The sequence below is a fragment of the Benincasa hispida genome, chromosome 7, assembly GCF_027475165.1.
Source record: "Benincasa hispida cultivar pf3 chromosome 7, pf3_genome.v1.1, whole genome shotgun sequence".
In the NCBI taxonomy this organism is placed as follows: Eukaryota; Viridiplantae; Streptophyta; class Magnoliopsida; order Cucurbitales; family Cucurbitaceae; genus Benincasa; species Benincasa hispida.
Genome location: NC_143484.1, coordinates 4,480,914 through 4,505,354, shown reverse-complemented (window position 1 = coordinate 4,505,354; position 24,441 = coordinate 4,480,914). Strand labels below are relative to the sequence as shown.

General features: G+C 37.0%; 1 protein-coding gene across 2 annotated transcripts in view; it reads right to left on the bottom strand.

The window, feature by feature from the left end:
• Nucleotides 1-24,233, bottom strand: part of LOC120070025 (putative LRR receptor-like serine/threonine-protein kinase At1g56140) — a 38,984-nt gene extending 14,751 nt beyond the window's left edge. For both annotated transcript variants that reach the window (XR_016530659.1, XM_090315514.1), the window contains exons 1-20: nt 23,935-24,233; nt 22,076-22,292; nt 21,188-21,259; nt 20,968-21,039; nt 20,791-20,862; nt 20,016-20,087; nt 11,061-11,132; nt 10,898-10,969; nt 10,526-10,597; nt 10,284-10,355; nt 10,114-10,185; nt 9,810-9,881; nt 9,658-9,723; nt 9,396-9,461; nt 9,233-9,277; nt 9,027-9,100; nt 8,292-8,680; nt 6,609-6,804; nt 6,351-6,530; nt 4,044-4,162 (exon numbers count right to left, since the gene is read on the bottom strand). Coding sequence is in view for 1 of the 2 variants with exons in the window: in XM_090315514.1 (XP_090171640.1) it covers nt 4,044-4,162; nt 6,351-6,530; nt 6,609-6,804; nt 8,292-8,680; nt 9,027-9,100; nt 9,233-9,277; nt 9,396-9,461; nt 9,658-9,723; nt 9,810-9,881; nt 10,114-10,185; nt 10,284-10,355; nt 10,526-10,597; nt 10,898-10,969; nt 11,061-11,132; nt 20,016-20,087; nt 20,791-20,862; nt 20,968-21,039; nt 21,188-21,259; nt 22,076-22,292; nt 23,935-24,034 (2,172 nt within the window). In the remaining variant the exon portion in view is untranslated. The remainder of the gene's footprint in view (nt 1-4,043; nt 4,163-6,350; nt 6,531-6,608; nt 6,805-8,291; nt 8,681-9,026; nt 9,101-9,232; nt 9,278-9,395; nt 9,462-9,657; nt 9,724-9,809; nt 9,882-10,113; nt 10,186-10,283; nt 10,356-10,525; nt 10,598-10,897; nt 10,970-11,060; nt 11,133-20,015; nt 20,088-20,790; nt 20,863-20,967; nt 21,040-21,187; nt 21,260-22,075; nt 22,293-23,934) is intronic.
• Between the last annotated feature and the right edge of the window lie 208 nt (nt 24,234-24,441).

Below are 24,441 nucleotides of genomic sequence, written 5' to 3'. Positions count from 1 at the left end.
AACAAAGATAGAAATAAAAAAGTAAGTCATTCAAACCAATTTTTTTCTGACCATCCAATGCCAATAACAACCAAATTTCATCCAATAGCAATGAAGGAAAATCTACTACCAGTGAAACATGAGCATATTCCTAAAGTAATGAAGAAAAGCCAATTGCATGGAAATCACCTACGTTTGTATTGCCATTTTCATGAGAAATTGTTCCATTTCAGAAATATCTTTCTTGATTAAAAATTTTATCTTCGAGTTGCCATTAAGATGATGCCTATCAGAACCATTATTTGGGAGCTTCTTAAATATGGAATCAACCAAACTATCCATCATATCAACAAAGTCATTGATTGCTACCACTCTTTGACATGTTTTCAATGTCAACATAGCAAATATGGGGCTTCTCAATTTCCAGCCTAAGAACACCTTTTACAGGTTTAAAAACTTTGTGTATGGGATCTTGAAGTGTATCTTCCATGTAGCCTTCCTCGATTTCTCGATTTTGTCTTCTTCCAATGCAAGCTCTTCCTTGCACGTTCTACTTTCTTTATTCAACTTGTCTTCCTCAAGTAATTTTTTTCACTTTTTATTTTGTGCAATTTTCCCCAAAAGAAACCCAACGCTGCCCATCACACAACCACTAAAACCCAATGCCGGATCTGAAGCCTCTGGTCTATGTCACAGCCAAGCCGCACGCCGGCCCGTCGCACAACCCCTCGTCACCACCGTCTGAAAGGAAAACTTGTGCTATTTTTTTTTTCCGTCCGAACCCACTAGTCTTGCGTGCCCAGTGTCATGGTCGTACTTCTCCAACCGTGCGGCACCATGATTCACCTATGATCATGGTCAGCCTTAATGGATGCTCAAGTCCCAATTCACTTTTTACTCAACTCTTTGAAGCTTCGTCGAACCTTAGGCGAGGTTATTCCATCCTCAACCGAACTGAACTCATGCGAAATTGAACTTCGTTTGGCCATACACGCCGCCCGTACATGTATTTTCCCTCATGAGTGACTCTAGCCGACTTGCCTCTACTCTAGGCTAAGTCCTAAGGCTCTACCATGCCCATATATGAGGCTAAGGTTATCACAACGCAACGTTGCATCTCTCTTCGTCATCTTGGTTCCCAACAACACATCCCCCATACTTCTACATCACTTCAGAACTTCATCGAGATGAGTTCTAACCTTTCGTTGGGCCAAAACAGGCTTATAACCCTCTACAAGGGCTTACCGGGTGATTCAGACACTTATCGGGGCTTTCCAGGACATAACAATGCCTATCGGGCTCTACCGGCCTACTTCGGTGCCTACCGGGCTTCTACCGGCCTAATGGTCGCCTATCGGGCTCTATCGGGCCATTACACTACTTACCGGGAAAACTCGAGCAAGTATTGGGACAACCGGGAATTATCAAGTCCCACTGATGCTTTAGGATGCCATCCCAAGTGTCGGGATGTCATCAACTTTCTCTCTCCTACTCGAGCACGCTTATCGAGAACCATCATCAACCGATCCATGGGCAACAATCTAACTTAGGACTTCCTGAACATCCATCCATCCGACATAATCGAGACTTAGGCCCTTCTGAGCCCTTTTCGAATCAAAACGGCATACCGGGTGCTACATCGAACCTCTGGCCCATAGGAAGAGGCACAATGCCGGCACACCAGTGCCATCTGGCACTATCCATGAGATCCCATTCTCGATGGAAGACGCCCAAGACACTTGTCTTGTAACGCTTGCCCACGCCATGACACACGCATATGCCATGGGGTAGCTCACTTACGCCATAGGGCCCAAGAGTGGTGGAGAGCTGACACCATGCCTTCCCCCATAGTACATTCTGAACATTCTCCTCTTTGCCACTCATGCATATCAAATGTGGTAATCTGTCACTCACCAACGTAGATCGCTCGTCTGAACTCCGATTGACATGAAATTCGACGTGCTAGCATATCTTATCAATATGCATCTAACTCTAGAGCCGCTCGTCCAAACTCGCGACGGAACCCCACCTTCCGAGGTCACGGCCCGGGGCCCCATCTAACCCCCACGGAGCTTGTCACTGACACCACCAATGACACAGTTGCTTGTCTTTCTACTTAATGTTCAACATGGCATGCTTGCCCACTTATGTTGGTGTGTTGGATGATGCACCATCCTCCTCGGTCGCATCACGACACTTCTCTTGGTCATCTGTCTTTGCCAGATGTGTCGACACTCACGTGTCGCCACTGCACTGTCTGCACAAGTTGGGTCACAATCTACTATCTCAAAGTTAGATTGTGACACCCACCCGCAAGCGTCGAGCCCACCATCGAAGTCTTCGTTCTCCCATCTCCGACGACTCGATGTTGCCACTCTCAGATCCAACTGCATTGTTCTTTCCTCTCCACCGGATCTATTCAGACAACTACTGACTTTTTGCCGGATTTTTGTTAAGGGATTGATTTATTTTGAGCAAGATTTTTGGATTTTCTTTGAGGGGTTTGATTACCCATTTGGTTTTTGGGTTAAATCGTTGATACCCCTTTATGTTTGGACCTTAGATTCAAGGATTGGAGAATTTGAAGGTGTTGCCCATCAAGATAGAGACCAATTTTTCAGCAGAAAATTGTTAAAGTTCGATAATTTTTGGGTTGGCCAATAAATTGGCTTTTGGAATTAATTTTGGACCAAGCCACATTTATGGTAAGTTAAATTGGAGACATTTGGACCAATTTGGTTAATTGGATGTATAGACCACAAAGGATTAATTTAAATTTTGGATTCATTATTCTAGGTCATGGTTGCTAGGTTAAATTTGTAATTTATGTTATAGAATTGATTCAAGTCTTCCAAAGGTTTGAAGAAGATTAATTACATAGACTAAAATTTGTGACCAAATTTTGAAGTAAGTAATCTTAGTACTAGAACCGCCTTTGTGCCAGATGATAAATTTAAGGATAATTTTGTTGATTCTGAGATTGTATGGACTAACTAGAAATATGAGCAAGTGATAAATATGTTTGAAGTACAAGCATGATTTAGAGTTTTATGAGATATATTAAGAGAATGTTTGGGCATGGACCTTTACGCTGAGGTAAATGGTTTTACCACTAGAACTACCTTTGTGTCGGGCAAAATAGATTTAAAGTATTGTTTTTTTAGGTTTTTGCCAAACAACTCTCAGAAAATATATGGTATCATTGTGGAACAGATTTTAGTTATGCATGCTATGAGTTATGAGATATTATGCTATGAATTCATGAATTTATGTTATGTTATGATTTTACGATAAGGGACCATTTTATTGCATGTTTCTTGAAAGGCCAAATTAGTGACAATTGTCCTCCCATCCGTAGCTATGTACACCTCAGATTCAGTTATGTGCGTCTTCGGTTTCACCAAATTATGTGCGCTTTCAGGTCCATCAGATTATGTGCGCCTTCAGGTCCACCAGTTTATGTACACCTTTGGATCCACCAGTTTATGTGCGCCTTCGAGTCCACCAGTTATGTGTTCCTTCAGGTTCAGCAGTTAATATGAGTATATCTCACCTACAATAGGGCGGATTAAATTGTTCACTTAGATGACAGTCTATGTATAGCTCTAGCACTTCAAATTAGGTCCCATCGGCTTAGGATGTTCAATTCATGTTGCATTTATTGGACATAAATACTTAGCCCAACCCTAATAGTGGGGTTATTTATTGAGTATTTTATACCCATGCTTTCTCATGTTTCTTTTTCAAGAAAAGGTAAGGGCATGTCGGCGAATGACAAGCAGAATTCATGATCGAGTCACTAGGACCAATCATATGCCTCCACTCATGTTTTCAGGATTTTATGTTTTAAAATTTTGAATCTTGATGTTTGAACTTGAAATTTTGGTATTTGTGTTTTTTAACTTTTTAAGAGAATTCGTGATCGGCTGCTAGGACTACCGTTAACTTACTAATTTATAAGCAGATAATTGTATTAGTTGTGAGCATCGTGATTGGAAACAACCATAAAAAGACATGAGCCTAATCCAAGTCACTCATGGGCCATTTTAAGTAATGAAATATACCTTGTAAACGAGTCCAAAACCCCCTTCTCCAACCTTGTTGGATGAACTAAAATCCTCAGTAGCATTCCTTAGTTCAGAATAACTATAAGTGTGTGGTCTTTCATCAATTCCGAAGAGTTCTGCAATGGTAAAGAATATAGGTTATAGATTGTGGATCTAGGTTTCATTATGTTTCCTCTCAAATCGTTCTGATGGAAGAAAATGAGGCAGCAAAGGACTAAGGTTGGTATGGCACACCTTTTAGTTTGAGCTTTTTTTTTTTTTTTTTTTAAGTATACTTTAAAAAAAATACTGCAGTTAATTATGCAATTTGTTTCATTCTTTCTTCAAGTGCCTTCAATAGAAAATTTGTTTGATCACACTACTGTAGGGTTTCCCCTTGATGATTGACCTTCAAAATTCAATAAACAACAGTACAACAACAAAAAACACAAGAACAACAATGTTTAATTGGTTTCCCTTTCCCCTTCACCAAGAGTTCCAAAAACAACACAGGAAGCAACAAGGCAGAATAAGGAAAAAGGCAATCAGCAACCAGCTATTTCGAGAGAGCTGAACCTCTCCAACAAAAAAAAAAAACCATGAGAAATATTCTACCCTCCATAAATTTTCGTTGCAAGAAACGACAACCATGTTGGTCTTTAGCCATGAGAAATATTCTACCCCTGACTTCATCAACAGAGTTAAATCTCTCAGGCACTAACTTAAGATTTGCGGATTCTGAGTACAAAGCAGAGGAGTGATCACGACACATGCATTCAGTAGCTGTTGAAAAATTATTGTGCCGAACACAGCTATTTGAGCGGAGGAATCTATTTTGGTTGACATGATTGGCTGATTTATCAGCACCAATAGACATAAACCTCAAAGCATCAGCAGTGTTCAGTTCAGGATTCCTTCCAAGCATCTTTCTAGGAAAGGAAACTTTCTCCATACCTTGAATTGTGTCCATATAATGTGTTCCAAAAACAGAATTTAACTGGTTTGAACCCCTACGAAATGCACTTCTCCACTAACCAACCATCAATGTGCAAGGGTCTTATGTTAGGTACTTAAGCACCTTTGAGAACCACATTCCAAAACTAACTATTGGGGTGGAAGAGTCAAGCGACTTAAGTACCACATTGGTCATCCCATTCTAACCAATGTGGGACAAAAGCATCCCATACTACCTTGGTTCCTAACAATACTCCATCCCTAGAAAGCCGACATCCTGGTGGCTACTCCAGCAATATTTCACTCGGCCACACCCGGTCAGAACCCTCCACCGGTTCCACTCCAGAACGTCGACAACCGACTCTGATACCATTGTTAGGTACTTAAGCACCTTGGAGAACCATACCCCAAAAGCTAGCTATTGGGGTGGGAGAGCCAAGCCACTCAAGTACCACATTGGTCATCCCATTCTAACCAATGTGGGACAAAGGCATCCCATACTACCTTGGTTCCTAACATCTTAGTTCGAGATATTAGTAGGATATTAGTAGGGGCATAAGGTAATTAGTTAGGGAGTTAGTGTATTAAGTTATAAATAGAGGGTAAGTGGAATGGAGGGAAGCAAGCAATTGCTAAGTGACCTAGGGCTTGGGTTAGCATACTTAAAAGGGAGGTTCTATGTCCCTTTATACTTGGTTACCTTCTACTTTCATCTTTTATATCTTAATATATTTCAGATCTAATATTGGAATTTTGTCTCGCCCCTCTCTTAATATATGTTTTTGCAATTGGAGGCCTTGTAATGCCCTACATTCAAAAGTGATCCTCCTAATCATAAATATGGTTTTTTTTCTCCTTACAGTGTACTTTGAGTATTTTCGGCCAATCACTTGTTGAATAGTATCTCTCAAGACTTTATTCAAAAATAGTTTTTAAATAAATCTATTTTTTAAAAAAATGCTTTTAATTAATTCAAATAAGGGAAATTTTTTAATTAAAATATAACACTTTTAGTCCTCTAAAATATTTAAAGAACCTATACTAAACCCACTCTCATTGATGTGATAAAACACTTCATTATATGGAATACTTGAGAATTTGTCTTTAAAAAAAACATAACTTTTCATCGAAAGAAATGAAAAGAGATTAATGTTCAAAATACAAAGACAACAAAAACAAGAAAAATAAAGACCGACAATATTGAGGAAAATAATAAAAGCGCTTCAATTCGAACAAAGATTTTAAATAGAATAAGCTGCAAAAAGCTTGGATAAAGAACACTGTGAAGAAGTTTTTATTTATGGAAAACTTGAGAATTAAAAGGCAAAGAACCACTCTGATTACTACTCTGATGTAATTATTTTTAATTACCTTCGTCTTCAGAGGAACGACCTTTCCTTCTATGGAAAAGAATGGAAATTATGACAATTAGAAAGCAAACAGATCCTACACCAACAACAATCCCCACTATTAGACTGGCTCCATTCTTCTTACTACTAGTCCCCTTTATTTGACTGGTTCCATTCTTCTCATTACTTACAGGTTCTGAATCTGCAGAAAATCTATCTAGTTAATTGAAAAGCACAACGTAACAAGCTCTGCAAAATAATAGACACGAGTGGCCATTACCTAGACTTGCAATGATTGCTGAAATTGAAGGACCAAAAGTACCTTCTTCAGGTATGCAGCAAGTACCTTTCCCAGCCCAAAAAAGATGAATTTCCATGTAGTTCTTTGAAACTTGTGCCTTAAATGGCTTTGAAATAGCACGAAAAGACCCACCTGCCTCATTTTGAATACTAAAATCCTTGTGGACAAGGTTCCCCTAGAAACAAAGATCTTAAGCTCAAATAAGATGGAATAATAGATCAAAGCAAAAACAGATAGAAAAAATTATAGTTTCAAATGAGAATCAAATTGTAAAAGAGTTATAAATGTACTCAGTATTGGGTAAGTACTCAATCGTAATTTACATTAGAGAGCCACATTCATATAGACGTACAAGGGAACCTAAACCAAGGAATGTCAATTGCAAGGACAACTATACATAATAACATATATTATTGTTAGGTCACTGATCCAAAAGCTTAAGCATTTTTTTTAAACGGAAACAATAATTTTCATTGTTATAATGAAAAGAGTCTAATGCTAAAAAATACAACATACCAAAAACAACAAAAAGTAAATTGCGAATAATACATAAGTTAAACCAAAGAGATGAAAGCATTCTAATTCAAACAAATGTCCTCAATCTGAATGGAATAATTAGTAAAAGCATTGGATTGATGACGAGGAAAGAAGACGAACAGAGCCCAACCGAACCGGCCAATCTAACGATTTTTCATGAAAAAAAAAACTCTCTAGTTACATTCAAACCAAACCTCATTTTTATATACCATATTTATATTCTATTAATATGACATACAAGTAAAAAAAAAAAAAAAAAAAAGATATTAGCAAAGAGGTATGCAAACAATCAATGATAGACCTCTATCATCAATAGTTATTGATAGACCTCCATTATGGGTAAATCCTAAGAAGCATGGCACAGGCACACACATGTTGGGGATACGCTCTTTATTATTATTGCTTTTTTAGAATTATATGAATTTAACATAAAATAATAAATGAACTCCACTAAAAAAACATAATATGTCAAGTTAACTAACAACTATGAGAGATGAAACGTTTAGGCTTCTAATCTCAATTTTTTGTGTTTCTATTTTTTTTTATCTTTGGTTAAAAAAAATGGGCTTTCCTTTTATTTCTTTTATCTTAGTTTAACATGTAATTGATTTGAGCTAACTCTTTTAAAAGAAATTCCCAGATGTGTCCAGGAAGTGTCTGAAACGTGTCCATATGTCTAAAATTAATTAAATAAATAAAAATAGGACACAGAGATTTGCGTGTCAGACACATGTCCGGAGCATGTCCAACATGGGCACTCCTCCTAGGATAAATCTATCAATGATAGACTATAGTTAGTGATAGGTACTAATAGAAGTTAGGCTTTTTCCATATGTGAAAAAACTTTTAGATGGTGCTATATTCGCGATATTATTTTGTGTTAAATTTCCATATATAAAATTGTCCTCTTAAAGAAAAAGATTAAGCAATTGCACCAGACTTGAAGATATAACCATATGCATTTAAAGTCCTTTCTAGAACCAGTGTCTTAATAGTGTAGAGTAAGTCTTTTGCTGTAAACCAAATTTGAGATAATTATTTTCTTATTTCCATTGCCAAGCAGTAGGAGAAACCTCATAACATCTATGTAAAATAAACTAATTGGTAAAAAAGAAAAAAGATAACCTGAATATAAATATCAAAGATGCGCCTCCCAAGGCTGCTCCATGTAGATAAATTTGGGAAAGCTAGTTCTGCAAAATGAAGGGTCACAGTGTAGTTCCCGTTTTCAAGGTCTAATCCGTAAAATCTCAATGATGAAGTGGATAATTCTTGTGTCTGAAAAAGTTCCGAGCCATTTGTATTTGCAATATGTATTGTCTTGCCATTGTCTCTGTTATAACTGCTAGAGTTTTTGGTGTCTTTAGGGAAGTATCCAACATCACTAACAGCCCAAGTTTCTGAATCACTAACATAATATGAAGCTGCACCAACAATCTCATTTTCCCTTTCATACTCGCCCACAGAGGCACTCACAAATTTTGGACCTCCACAGTTGATCCCAAAACTAGGTTCTACAATATGTATAAGAAAGGGTATGAGAAATATCCATTGTATATTTTAATTTTATTTTACTGGAGGGTTCTAGTAATTTTGAGTATTAATATCTTTTCATTATATTAATGAAATGTTTTGTTACCTTCTCAAAACAAGAAGATATCCATATACAATATAACCCTATGAAGACGTAGACTACATTGAGTAACTCAAAGAAATGTGGAGAAATACACCCCCTAACTCCTTGTAGTTCGAGAAATACACCCCCTAACTCCTTGCATTACCATAATTATATAAAAGAAAAAACAAGCCTCGATAAGTTTATCCCCTCCCTTGAACAAAAAAGAGAAACATTTTACTCACTTAACTCACGGAGATCAGAATCTTCATTACAAGAAAATTCTCGTTGAAGACAGTTCAGACCCGAATGCAAATGGCTGAAAGCAAAAGAAAAATGTGTTTAGACAAGCAATCCAACAAGACACGTTAAAGGGTTTCTCAACCTAGTTTAAGTGGCAGTTTGTACACATGGAAATTAATGATAGTAGTACATAAACTCATTGAATTACCTGCTTTTCACACTTCCTGACGTGAAGCTGTTGGCAATTAAATTTCTGCAAATCATTCCCGACAAAAATCATACCACTATTCAAGGTTCACAAAAATAGGTTAAGGAATGTACATTTGCATGATTGTGAATAAAAATAAGCAAGAGACTAGTATATAATTTACAACTGTAAGGTTGAATCATCCACCCAGCCAGGAAAGATCCCTGATAAACCATTGTATGATAAGTCTCTACAAGCATCATATGAGGTGTCAGTATATAAGGAAAACGTTAATGGCCATAACAAACGTATACACTAATCAAGTCGATCATTCAACTATGATTTGATCACATTGTTAGACATTAGAATTTTAAAATTGAAACATGTTTCAAACGGACAAACCGATTCTGTGTTTACAGAAATCAACAATTATGAGATGAACTTACATAAAAAGAAGAGAGTCAGACTTCTCTGAAGGTAGTCTACCCGTTAACTTGTTGTTTCCAAGAGACCTGGAAACAAGACCAAGAATACACCAATCAATTTAACAGAAAACATGGACAAATTTACGTATTGATGTTAGAAAGATGGATATTACAAGTATGACAGCTTATTCAATTTGAAAAGCCACTCTGGAATTTCTCCCTTAAACTTGTTAAAACTCAAGTCTCTGCAAGAAAAATTAGACTGACATCAATATACTACCAAAGTAAAAAGCATACAAAGCTAAAGAATAAACTTCAAATTAAAAAATTTTAAATTTAAAAAAAAAAAAAAAAAAAAAAAAGAACTATCCAAAGTGTCTAATAAGCTCAGTTGGTTTGCAACCATAACATATCCGACCAAGCTCACTACCAAAAAATACACACTTAAACATCGGCTCGCCAACAATTAAATCTTACAGCAGCCTCAATTCTCCAAACTCTCTAATGTTGGAATGAATTGAATCTGATATTTTATTATTTCTCAAAACTCTGCAAAAAAAGGGAACATTATCATGTTTACAAAATTGCAAGGAAAATTCAACATAAAGAAATTGAGAGCAATCAAACAAAGGTTGCTGTTAACTTACAGGGTATGCAAAGACGTCATATTCCTGATAAATTCTAGGGAGGAGCCCCCATTTGGTATATCACCTATTCTCCTTCATCAATTATATCCATGACATAATTAGCAGTGGATAACCTTTTTCTTGGGTTGTTTTTTATTATTTCATTCATATTAATGAAAGGTGGCTTCTTATTTAAATAAAATACTTGGCTATGAATAAAGCAACAAGTAAACCAAAATTTAGATATTGTTAAACATCCTCACAACTCATTCATAGCTGTCAAATTTGAAAATGTAGACGGTATTGGCCCTGTGAAAGAGTTTCCTTGAAACCTCCTGCAAGACAGCAAGAGCAAGTTGATCATTTAGTTGGATATATGATGAGATTATTGTAAAGGAAAAAATGGTCAAGGGACCTAACAGAGTGATATAAACCCTTTTTGAAACAAAAATCTAAATCTTGAGAATTGAACCCATTTTTCCTGTTTCTTTGTTTCCGTAGAACTCAAAATCTAGTGTGATCAATTGCAGATATTATAGGGCCGTACCCCTTCATTGAACAAAAGAAATTATACGCTCTAGATCTCTAGTTTTTAACTGTTTGGAAAAGGTGGGTGGGAAAGAGAGTATTATTACAAAGTTGTGAGTTTTAACCAACTCCCAATGAATCCAGGTATTTCTCCGGTGAGATCATTGTCTGATGCCCATCTGTCCAGAAGAAAGAAAAAAAGCAATATATCGCAACTACAAACTTTCTTGAAAAATTAGGAAAAAAAACAAAGCCTGACAATTCTCTTACACTGTCCGCAAATTTGTTAGATTTGAAAATGTTGTGGGAATGTCACCTTGAACTCCAGAACTATCAAAGTACCTTTCAGGCAAACATAATCAATAATTCAACATGAATGGTCAATGCAAGTAGACACTAGATGTTCTAACCAAACTTACACATCTTTAATATTTAATATAGTATGAGAGAATGTTCTATAATCATTTTACATCAACTCTATAATTGAAAAAGATAAATTATTATATGTTTTCTTATTTAATTATTAATACATTACTCGTTGGCTTCCCCTATAATATGCTTTTAATGGTTTAGTTTTTTTAATTAATTAAGGTCCCATTTGGTAACCATTTGGTTTTTTTTTTTGTTTTTTAAAATTAAGCCTATACCATTTACATTTCTTACCATGATTAGCATCTTTCTTAAGTACAATGGTTGAATTTTTAGCCAAATTCTCAAAACAAAACAACTGTTTGAAAGCTATTTTTTTTAGTTCTCAAAATTGAACATGGTTTTTTAAACCATTGGTGGAAAGTAGATAACAAAGGAAGAAATTTGGAAGTGGAAGTAGTGTTCATAGGTTTAATTTTCAAAAACAAAATGGTTACCAAATGGGGCCTAAATTATTATGCATAAGTTTTTTAAATAGTAAAAGGACTAAAACCTTAACTAAATGTATTCATTCCGTAGACTTTTACAAAAACTTAAACGTTAAATTTCAAATTTGATTCCTCTAACTTTCAAGTTCGGCCTAATAGGTCACCGAACTTTAAAAACTATTTAATAAGTCATTCAACTTTCAATATTGAGTTTAATAGGTTCTTAAACTTTAAAAAGTATCAAATAACTCCATGAACTTTCTTTTTTGTTTATCTAATACCCTACGTTTTCCAATTTTTTGCCCAACTAATCTCTGACTTGTGAAAAACTTTAAAGTTCCTTTTTAGACACAAAATTGAAATTTCAGGGCTCTATAGAACTTTTTAAAGTCCAACAGCGTATTAACTTTTTAAAGTCCAACAGCTTATTAGAAAAATACAACCCTTACAAATGAGGGACCAAACTTGTAATTTAATAAGAAATAAATAAATTTTTTATATATGGTATCAATCTACCACATACAAATAAGGAAGAAAACTAACAATGTAAACAATAATATAAATATTGTTGAAATAGGGTTTTTAACCTAGGGGCATTTATGTAATTGTGTAAGACCCCTAGGGTTTCCTACTGTCTATTTATACAGTGTGTCCCTGTGTATTTAGTGTATCAGTTTTAAAACAAATAAGAAAAGACTTTATATCGTGGTTTTTCTCCCTGCACTAGGATTTCTACATAATCTTGTTGTTCTTCTCTTCCCTATTCTTTATTTTTAACATGGTATCAAAGCGCGGTGACGAAAACCTAGCCGTTATGGAAGAGAATTAACCTCAATCCTCCTCTGCTGATGGGTCTTCAAGTTTTGACATGAGAACGACAATCCGAGCAGCGGTAAAGAAATGTTTTCAGGATGCCCTACCAGAATTAATTTCTACCGTTCAGGTACAATCCTTGGAAAATCGCCCTCAGCCGATCGGGTATCACCATTTCGAAACTAGTTAGAATCCGGTCACGATCGGAGCTGGAGCCGGCCGCGAAGAACCAATGATTCACGATCGGAGCTATCACGGTCATGGCAGAGTCGGCGGTCTTGGACGTGAAGAGCAGGCTGGCCGCGAGGAGATGTTAACCTTCGATCGGAGCTATCAAGGCACAGTGAGCAGCGTCGGAGGTGAGGAGCAGAGAAGTCGTGATGATCTGATTAGGGTTAGTACCGGTCTGGAGCAAACCGGACCGATTCAAGTTGAACCAGGGCAGATCAGCCAGACCCGGTTTTTTGATTCCGACCCGAGATCCGACCCAAGGCTAGCCCGACCCGAGAGCTCTTCTATCCAGTTTTTTGCGCTAGCCGATCCACTTTCAGCCCCTCCAGCCCGACCCGGTGATCCGGTTTCCTTCAACAGCCGACCCGATGGTTTTTTCACATCCAACAGCCGAGGTCTCGAGCAGCCTGAGCAACCAGCACCTGTTCCAATCAATTGTGGTTCAGCTCGTTACCCAGACGATGTGAGACAACGGTTGGCTTACCTACAACAGCAGATTTCTGATTTGGATACGATGTTCGGTGCAAATCCTCAACCGGTCTATTCAGAAAATCCAGTAAACTCATTACCTATAGTGCCTAACGTTTCCTACTTATCTGGTTCGATGGGTAATTCTGCAGGATTTATCGTCGGAGAAAAATTAAATGGCCAGAACTATTTCTCCTGGTCTCAATCGATCTAATGGCCTTGGAAGGGCGTCACAAGTTTGGATATTTGACAGGGAAAATTTCAAAGTCGGCCCCAAGTGATCCACAAGAACGAATTTGGAAAGGAGAAGATTCGTTGCTATGGTCTGTCTTGGTGAACAGTATGGAACCCCAGATAGGAAGACCGCTATTATATGCTGCAACAGCCAAGGATATTTGGGAGGCGGTGCAAGATCTATATTCTAAAAGACAGAATACCTCTCGGCTATATACACTCCATAAACAGGTCCATGAATCCAAACATGGGTCCATGGATGTTACCTCTTATTTTAACAAACTGTTGATGTTGTGGCAGGAAATGGACTTGTGTAGAGAGATTGTCTGGAATTGTCCACAGGATGGGGCCCAATATTTGAAGATTGAGGAAGCATATCATGTTTATGTGTTTTTGGCTGGATTAAATCCAAAGTTTGATGGTGTTCGTAGTCGGATCTTGGGCCAGCGCCCGATTCCTTCACTTCGAGAAGTCTGTTCTGAAATACGACTGGAAGAAGATCGATCGTGTGCCATGAATAATACCACCTCAACTACTGATGCAGCCGCCTTCATTGGCAAGTCGTCCAGTACTGATGGTGATAAGAAACCTCCTCCAGTTTGTGAACATTGTAAAAAGCTTTGGCATACGAAGGACCAATGTTGGAAATTACACGGGAAGCCCCCAAATAGTAGGCGACGACAGTCTCATGAAAAATCTAATACTAGTCTGCCCTGGCAAGTGATTCAATAGATGAACAACCTGAGAAGCAATCTTCTGGTGACGGTAAACACAGCTCGAGTACAGTTGGGGTGAGTGCAATTGCACAGTCAGGTAATTTTCCTTCTTTTGGCCTAATTAGTGTAAATGGTAAGAAACCATGGATTGTGGATTCAGGGGCTACTGATCACCTTATGAGTTCTTCAGAGTTATTTATGTCATATAATCTGAGTGCTGGTAATGAGCGGATTTGAATTGCAGACGGGTCTTTTGCCCCTGTTGCAGGAAAGGGCAATATCTCTCTGTTTCATGGTTTAATTCTACATGATACCTTACATGTGCCTAAAATATCATATAATTTGTTATCTATCAGTAAACTAACAAGAGATTTGAGGTGTAAGGCGATTTTCTCACCAGATTCAGTTTTATTTCAGGATCTAAAATCGGGGATGACGATTGGCACTGGCCGGCACGATAGGGGACTCTACTTCCTTTCTGACGAAGCTTCCTCTAGGAATGATCACCAATCTGGGTTTATGTCTTTAAATTTCTCTGTTTCTGAAAATGATGTTATGTTAAGGCATTTTCGCTTAGGACATCCGAATTTTCAATATATGAAATATTTATTTCCTCATTTATTTAGTAATGCTAGTACTTCTTCTTTTAATTGTGATGTTTGTATTCGTGTCAAGCAACATCGTGTTTCTTTCCATTCTCAGCCTTACAAACCCTCGAGTCCTTTTTCTCTTGTTCATAGTGGTGTATGGGGTCCCTCACCGGTTACTACTTCCGCGGGAAAACGGTGGTTTGTCACGTTTATAGATGATCACACCCGTCTCACCTGGGTTTTCCTGCTCACTGATAAATCTGAAGTGTCATCTGTTTTCCAACAGTTTTACACAACTGTCGAAACTCAATTTAAAACAAAGATTGGGATTTTAAGAAGTGATAATGGGCGAGAATTCTTTAATGCCTCCTTCAGAGAATTTCTCGATTCTAAAGGTATTGTCCACCAGAGCTCGTGTGCTTACACTCCGCAACAAAATGGAGTAACTGAGCGTAAAAATCGGCATCTGGTTGAAGTAGCCCGATCTCTTATGTTATCCGCCACCCTTCCGTCGTTCCTCTGGGGAGATGCAATTCTTACTGCTGCTCACCTTATTAATCGGATGCCCTCTGGTATTCTTAATCTTCACACCCCTTTAGAATTGTTTAAAGAGCCTTTTCCTACTACTCGGTGATATTTCTCTTCGGGTTTTTGATTGTGTTGCTTTTGTTCACTCCCATGGTCCAAACCGCACGAAATTTACTCCTCGTGCTCAAAAGTGTGTCTTTGTTGGATATCCACTCCATCAACGTGGATATAAGTGCTATCGCCCGTCATCTCGAAAATACTATGTCTCTATGGATGTCACCTTTCTCGAGGATCAGTCGTTCTTCCCTGTTAGTCATCTTCAAGGGGAGAACATAAATGAAGAGACTAATTGATCATTTTATGCTGTTCCTTTAGAGTCAGCTCCCATTCAAACCTTGTCTAAACCTAGTCCTGAGCATGATAGTCTAGTCCTCCCTACCAATCAAGTTCCTTGGAAAACGTACTACAGGAAGAATCTCAGGAAGGAAGCAATGTCACCTGTTGAACCAGAACTACCGGCTCCAGTGCAGGAGTCAGACCTATCATCAGGTCCAGGTACGTATATTCCTAATGGTGTTGATTTGTATATGGAGAATGATGAAGGCAAGCATGACAAGGGGGAAGGGAGCAGTAATACTAAGAGAGTGATAGAAAGGGAAACTGTAGAGGATGAAATGATTGAAGCTGCAAAGGATGAAATGGTCCGTGCTAATGATGATGTGGAAGATACTACTGAAATTTCTGATACACAGATAGTAAATCATGATGAGAAGCCTAAAGAAGTGAAAGAAGTGATGCATCACTTGATCTTCCTATAGCCCTGAGGAAAGGTATCCGTTCATGTACTAAATATCCTATGCATAGTTACATGACATATAGTAATCTGACATCCGAGTTCAAGGCTTTTACTACTAGCTTGGACACTGAGGTGGTTCCAAATAACATAAGTGTTGCAATGAAAAAACCATAATGGCGGTCTGCTATTATGGAAGAAATAAGGGTTCTAGAAAAGAATAAAACCTAGGAACCGGTGACTTTGCCTGAAGGGCACAAAACAATAGGATGTAAATGGGTGTTTACTATAAAGTACAAGTCAGATGGGACGATTGACCGATACAAGGCTAGACTTGTTGCAAGAGGATTTACCCAAACATATGGAGTGGATTATTCTAAGACGTTTTCACTTGTGGCTAAACTTAACACAATTCGAGTGCTTCTATCAGTAGCTGTGAATAAAGATTGGCCCCTACACCAACTTGATGTTAAAAATGCGTTTTTGAAAGGGGAACTTAAAGAGGAAGTCTATATGAGTCCCCCTCCCGGGTTCGAGAGTCAATTTAAAAATAAAGTGTGTAGATTGAGGAAATCACTATATGGATTGAAACAGTCTCCAAGGGTCTGGTTTGACAGATTCACGACGTTTGTGAAAGCACAGGGATATGTTCAAGGACATTCCGATCACACTCTTTTTATAAGAAGATCAACATCAGGGAAAATAGTTGTTCTTATTGTCTATGTTGATGACATTGTTTTATCTGGGGATGATGATGTAGAAGTCACAAGACTAAAAACAGAGATGGCTAGAGAGTTTGAAATTAAAGACCTCGGGAAGCTAAGATACTTTCTGGGAATGGAAGTGGCTCGCTCAAAAGAGGGTATATCAGTTTCTCAACGAAAATATACACTAGACTTGCTAAAGGAAACAGGTATGACTGGGTGTAAACCTGTTGACACATCAGACACACCAGTAGAATACAATGCGAAAATCGATGATAAGAATGATGGAATTCTTGTTAATAAAGAAAGGTATCAGCGGTTAGTTGGGAAGTTGATATACTTGTCTCACACAAGACCAGATATTTCTTATGCAATAAATGCTGTGAATTAGTTCATGCAAGCTCCTTGTGAGGATCATATGATAGCAGTTGAACGTATTCTTTGGTATCTGAAAGGAACTCCTGGTAAAGGCCTAATGTTCAGAAAAACCGATAAACGATCTGTTGAAGCTTACACTGATTCTGACTGGGCTGGGTCTGTTGTTGATAGAAGATCTATGTCTGGGTATTGTACGTTTGTCTGGGGAAATCTAGTCATCTGGAGAAGTAAAAAACAAGGAGTTGTTGCTAGAAGTAGTGCTGAGGCTAAGTATCGGGCCATGAGTCTACAGATTTGTGAAGAAATCTGGTTGAAGAAAGTATTATCAGATCTCCAGCAAGATAACGAGCTTCCAACGAAATTGTTTTGTGATAATAAAGTTGCCATCAGTATTGCAAACAACCCAATTCAACATGACAGAACTAAACACATGGAGATAGACAGACACTACGTTAAGGAGAGGTTGGACAGTGGAAACATATGCATCCCTTATATTCCTTCGAATCAACAAGTTGCTGATGTACTTACAAAAGGGTTATTGAGACAAAATTTTAATTATTGTGTAAGCAAGTTGGGGCTTGTTGATATCTATGCACCAACTTGAGGGGGAGTGTTGGAAATAGGGTTTTTAACCTAGGGGCATTTATGTAATTGTGTAAGACCCCTAGGGTTTCCTACTGTCTATTTATACAGTGTGTCCCTGTGTATTTAATGTATCAGTTTTAAAACAAATAAGAAAAGACTTTATATCGTGGTTTTTCTCCCTGCACTAGGGTTTCCACGTAATCTTGTTGTTCTTCTCTTCCCTATTCTTTATTTTTAACAAATATGAACAACTAATGTTTACAATAAATATAAACAAAAATCAACACTCGCTCTCAAGATGGTTTGAAGATATCTTACATAGCTAGTTCGTTAATTAGTTTTTTAATTGACTTTTTAGATCTTTAGTTAGCGTATCTGTCGATTTATTCCTTTTTGTGAAATATTTTATCATTATTCAGTTTATATTATATTAGCCTATTTACATTACATTTATTAGCTAGTTTCCTTTTTGTAATTTCTCTGTATCTTCTTGTATCTTGAACATTTTGTTTGTAAAAGAAACATTTCATTGATAAATGAAATAAGGGGAACAACCCAAACACCTAAAGGTTACAAGAGAGCCTGCCGATTAGTAACTAAAAAAGATAATCTATAGTGTTTGAAATGACGCCTTGTTTTGCACCAAGAAAAAGCAGTACATAAAAAAATCCATAAATCTATCAAAAGTGGAAAAAGAGTCGCGAAAAAGCCGTCCATTTCATTCTCCCCACATAGTCCAAAAGAAAGTGTGCAGCAAAGCCAACCAAATTGTTTTCTTAGTACCACCAAAAGGATAACCCACTATTAAAGAAAGGCACGATGTGGACCAACCAAAGGCCTTCAAAACAATATTCCAAAAGTCAGTAGCAAAAGGTTAATGCATAAATAAATGGGTTGGAGACTCGGCATGTTGACCACATGGGACACCCGAAAGTTGAAATAGACATATAAGGCTATTAGGAACTAAGGTAGTATGGGATGTCTTTGTCCCACATTGGTTAGAATGGGATGACCAATGTGGTACTTAAGTGGCTTGGCTCTCCTACCCCAATAGCTAGCTTTTGGGGTGTAATTCTCCAAGGTGCTTAAGTACCTAACAATGGTATCAGAGTCGGTTGTTGATGTTCCAGGGTGGAAATGGCAGAGGGTTCTAATCGGGTGTGACCGAGTGAAGTATAGCCAAAGTAGCCGTTGAGACGTCGACTTTCTAGGGATGGGGTATTGTTAGGAACTAAGGTAGTATGGGATGTCTTTGTCCCACATTGGTTAGAATGAGACCACAAATGTGGTACTTAAGTGACTAGCTTTTGGGTTGTGGTTCTCCAAGGTGCTTAAGTACTTAACATTAGGATACCACCTAATAAGGAAATACTCAAGAGTACAAGAATAAACTCAAGTACACAAAGATATGGAAATATGTAAAAATAGGTTGAAATACGCTATAATATCATAGAACACATAACAAGATAACCTAGCCTTTCGAGAGGGTTAGTCTCTCCTTTAATTCCCCAAAGGAAATTCCTCACAAAATTCTTTCCCACTTCCTCTCAACCTATTCCCTCTATTTATAACCAAAAGTCCTAATAAACCCACTATCTAATTACTAATATGCCCCTTCTAATACTCATCCTAATATTTACTAATAATCCTACTATTCTCATAACTGGGAGCCTTACAAAGGCATCCGGCACCGTCAACGATCAGCCATATTAATGGCTCCCAGACTAAGCTCCCAAAGATTGTATCTTGAACTTTTAGTAGACAATTTTCTTTTCTCCCAAAATTTACATGGTACCAAAGCAACCCTACCCCACCATTTCCAGCATCATTTAAGACCCGAGGTCGAGTTTCGGGGAAGGAATTGACGTACTTTATTTAAATAAGAGGAACTGATGTAATATATTCTTGAGGATTCTTTAAGTTATCTTGGTGTTTGTTTAAGTTCTTTCAAGGTTCCTTGATATTCTTGTTTTTAAACATGGGTAATTTGTCAGTAACTTTAAAAGTGTTGGTCAGCAGCATATTTACTGCTTGACTTTAGTTTGTAAATATTTTAGCCTATCGTCCTTCCTATATAAACGACTGAGGTTGGCAGAGAAGAGTTGAATGAAAATTTTCTGAAGTTTCCTCATTTGGCTTGCACCACTTACTTAGAGAAACCGACTTCTTAAGAAGAAGTCCGTCAAAATAAAGATGATAATTAAAAGTCTTAACTGAATTCTTTAATATTATTTAATAAAAACCTAATCAGATAAATCCCAATAATCTGAAACAAATGCATGAATCCCAAAATCTGAAACAAGTGATAAAGTAAATTATGAAGCTTACAGTTCCTCTAGCCCAAAAAGATTTCCAAGCTCTGATGGTAAGGTACCAGAGAAATTGTTGGTCCCAAAGGCCCTACAGGTCAAGAAATGACCAAAAACTAAATGAATTCAACAAAACATATGCCACCATGACAAGCTATAATAATGATTTATCCATGGTTCCTCAAGAGGTTCTTTAATGAAGCTTCTATTTGAATACTTTTCATACTGTGGAATTTAATGCATTTAAGAGAAGAAACTGCATTTCAAGCATGTAATGAGTGATAGGTTTTAGTCAACAATTTTATTTATCAACATGAACTACGGAACATTTGAGAGCTTTCCTCTTTCTCCCAATTTCTCCTCGGAGAAATGTTCACAGAATTCATAAGATACCCCTCACTCCCTAACCACACAACATTCTATTTTTCTTTTTTCTTTTTTCCTCTTTTTTTTAAAGGAAAGGAGACTTTTCATTAATGAAATGAAAAGAGACTAATGCTCAAGGTACATAAATCCCAAACGAAGAAAAGAAAAAAAAAATCCACAAAACATTCCATAAAACCAACCAACGGCCCAATCTATCAAACAAGATACGTTGGGCCCCACCTAAACATGGCAAATACCCCTCACTCAGCCACTCTTATTCTTTCCTTTCTTACGTGAATACACCTTATTAATTTGGGGGTCTATCATAATGATGGTTGTAACTTTTCATAAATTTAGTGAAAGGTTGATTTTCTTTTTCAAAAACTAAAAGAGATGGCTTACAAAGTACAGAAACAATGAGAGCTTACAAGAATCTCAGGTTGGCAAGCTGTCCAAGTTCCTTTGGAAGTTTTCCTGATAATTTATTGATTTTAATGCTCCTAACCAAAATTGGGTATAGATTAGAAAAAGAATGGAACATTTTAACACAAAAAATTTGGTTATCTACAGAAGTCAACCAAAAATCAATATTTGGATTGGCTTACAAGGTATGCAATTGCGTTAGATTACCAACAGATGGCGACAGTGTTCCTGACAATAAATTTTTCTCCAAATTCCTGTGAGAAATTTTGAGAATCTCGGTTCACTTTACCGCATATATGTTGCAAGCAAAGTTGCCAGTATAGGTTACATAAACATTCATGCTGCAAAAGGAAATATAAACGAACGAGTAACACCAAGCAAAGCATAAGGAAGAAAACAAACAGATAGGTGAGGGAAGTCAGCATCCATAGCTCGGGTGGGAGTACACCAGCAACATTCAATCCAGAAACCTTCCTGCAAAGTTATATAAACAAAATGAACAGACAATTTGGATAAAAGAACAAATGCAGGACATTAGTCAAAATACACCCAACATCGGTCTTCCTAGACAAATTGTATTCTCTCATTTTTAAAGAGAAGGCAAGGTTCTAACTGTGCAGTCACCAATTTCAAGCAATTCCAAAAGCAGTTTCCACATTTGAAACTAAAGTTAGTTTCAATTCAACCAGCCAACATAGCTCAATTCTAAAGTTAGTTTGTTTTATTCAATAAAAGCTCCATCTCTCACTCAAAAAACAGTCAAACAAAAAAGTTCAAATTCTAAGCTATTCTATGAACAAAAACACCCGAACTTCTCAAAACATGGAAAGTAGGGCATCTGCTGGCTGAATTAATCACTATTAGATACATGGGATTCCATCTCAAAACTAATTGACAATGAGAGGAGTAGTCCATCCATCTTATAACGAGTGTAAACATCCCTTAATTTTTCCATAGTTAGATTCTCAATATGCCCCTCAAAATGGTGCCTCTTTTGGATTCACGATTCTCAATCAATTTCTTTTTTATTAGACCGAATACCTGTTTGGTTTTATGGGCTCTGATAACACATTAGATACATGGGTTAGATCTCAAAATTAATTGGCAATGGGAGGAGTAGCTCATTTATCTTATAAGGAATTCGAGATCCCTTGATTCTTTTAAACAGTTGGATTCTCAACAATCACTATCTGTGCTGTCTACCAAAAGCATTAAAATATAGCAGGATATGGGAAAATAAAATAAAATGCATGAATTGAAGAGAATAAAAGTAGACAAGGGGAAGCATACAGGTGGGTAATCTGGCAAGTAGATCCAGAGCAATCGCATTTAATCAAAGGGCTGTATGTTGAATTCTCGATGTTTCTCTTATCGACAGCGGTCCCAGTGCAGAGGTTGCCGCTGATATTCCAACCCTCCTTTAAAACTACATCTCCCGTCCTGAATATACTTGCATTCCCCGCCGCCGATATATTCCATTGTCTAAATATGGAGTTCAGAGCTTTCGCTGCGTGCACAACATCCCTTTACAAATCAATCATCATATATCAAACCGAAAAAATTAAGTCTATTCTCCACCAAATCAAAATAGCCCGAGATTGTTCCCTAAAATGATTAGGAATGGTCATGTCTCATATTGGTTGTATGTTTTTTTTTCATGAATATTGTAATAGAGTGGAGATAATATCAAAGTAGATACGACAATCGCATTAATACTACGATAAATATCATTCTTAAGGCATCAGAGTGCATTTGGACTTGAGCATAAATTTCATTGATTTGTAAGGAATAAGTCATTAATCATTTATTAAGTTATTTGAATTAAAAAACTCAAATAATACTTTATAACCAAAATACGCCTAACGGAGGGATTTGCTCGAGTGCTTGAACTCGTCTGCGGCTCGACAGTCTAAGTCATTTGTTTCTATAAAAACATCACTGTAGTAAAAGATTAAGTCTATTCTCTATTTAAATTTTTAACTTGTTACACTTATTCATTCTCACACGATCACAGTTGCATACACCAATGTTATCACAAAACTACCATTTTTTTGAAGGTTGGATTCTTTTCCATGTCCAAATCTCAACTTAAAAAGAGAGAGAGAAACATAATAGGTGGCCGTGGTTGCCATTCACATTTCCGTTCCGTTTATTTCCTTTCCTTATTTTTTTTTTTTTTCTTTTTTACGTTTTGGTTTTTTTTTTTTTTTTTACAATTTGTTGTTTGAATTTTGTTTATTAATTTCCTCTCTTTCTTTTTTCTTTCAGTTTTGTCTCTAATTTTATTTTTTCGAAGAAGCAAAGAAAAACACCCAACAACAGAGTATATCACAAGACAAAACTAAATTAAACCACTTTTTTCGTAATAATATGCTCGAGAACATTGTAGAAACAGTGGGTGTGAGAGAAAGCAACGACTCCCACATCTCGACCTCTTTCTTTGACCTCCTCAATGAGAAATAAGACTTTTGAAATATCCTCAACTTCTCCATTCAACACTTCCACACAGTCAGATTCAACAATCAAGTTCGAGATATTATAATTGGACAAATACTCAAGACCTTAACATATTGTCATTGCTTCAAGAATCTTTATATCATGACAAGGCAACAATAAATGTATTTAAAACCAACAAGGTGGACACGATCCAGATGATCTCAGAACACCTACCCTAGACTGTCCATCTTGCCATCAATGCTCCAAGTTGCATCAATTTTTGGCTTCCATGTGTTTGCATCAGGGGGACACCATCCAAACAATATCAGAACAACGTCAGTTGCTCAGTCAGATGGAACACTCAATGCCTCAAACAAAGAGTGGGCTATAATACTTAGCCCACTCTACTATATTGAAGTTGGGGCTCAAACAACCCGGATTCAAAACAAAATTACTCTTCCTAATTTTTTTTAGAAACACAATCCTACTCTAACACTTAATCCCTCTTCCCCGCTAGATTATCTCATGTTTTTAAGTTATCCAACTCTCTTTCCTACTGTCCAACATCACCATTCTTCTTGCAACTGTTCTAATATAATCCACTTACTTGTCGGTGTAGTTTTTCTTGTATTTTGAAATATTTTTTGTCAATATAATTCAGGTTTTTTTCCCCCGAAAAATGAAGAAAAATGGAGAAATGAGAGAGAGAGAACCTTGATGAGCATCAGTAATGGGTTGGGAAGAATTTTGAGGGAGTGATGCTACGTGGAGGAGCAGATTAGTGAAGACCAAAACCGACACCAACGCCACCATGGATAATAATTTTAATTAATGTATGTCTTCACACACACCTTCAACACTCCTTAATGATCGATCCCTAACAACTGCCAATTCAACTTCTTCGTCAACACTAAACTGGAAAAATATCCATAAAGTCACCTATTTTACTTTTCCACACACACCACACCTTTCATAATCTCGTCCACCCAATTAAACTCCCAAATAATTTATTAATTATTTATTTTGTAGATTCTACGTTAAATATTATGATATAATTTATTTTTTAATTTTTCCTGAAATATAATATCTATTGAAATCGACATTTTATCGATATTTCCATTGAATTTTTCATAAAATCAAGACCTCGATATTTTCATTGAAATCAACATTTCAAACTTTGCTCCCGACATGTCAATTTCTTTTCTACAATATTTGAGATT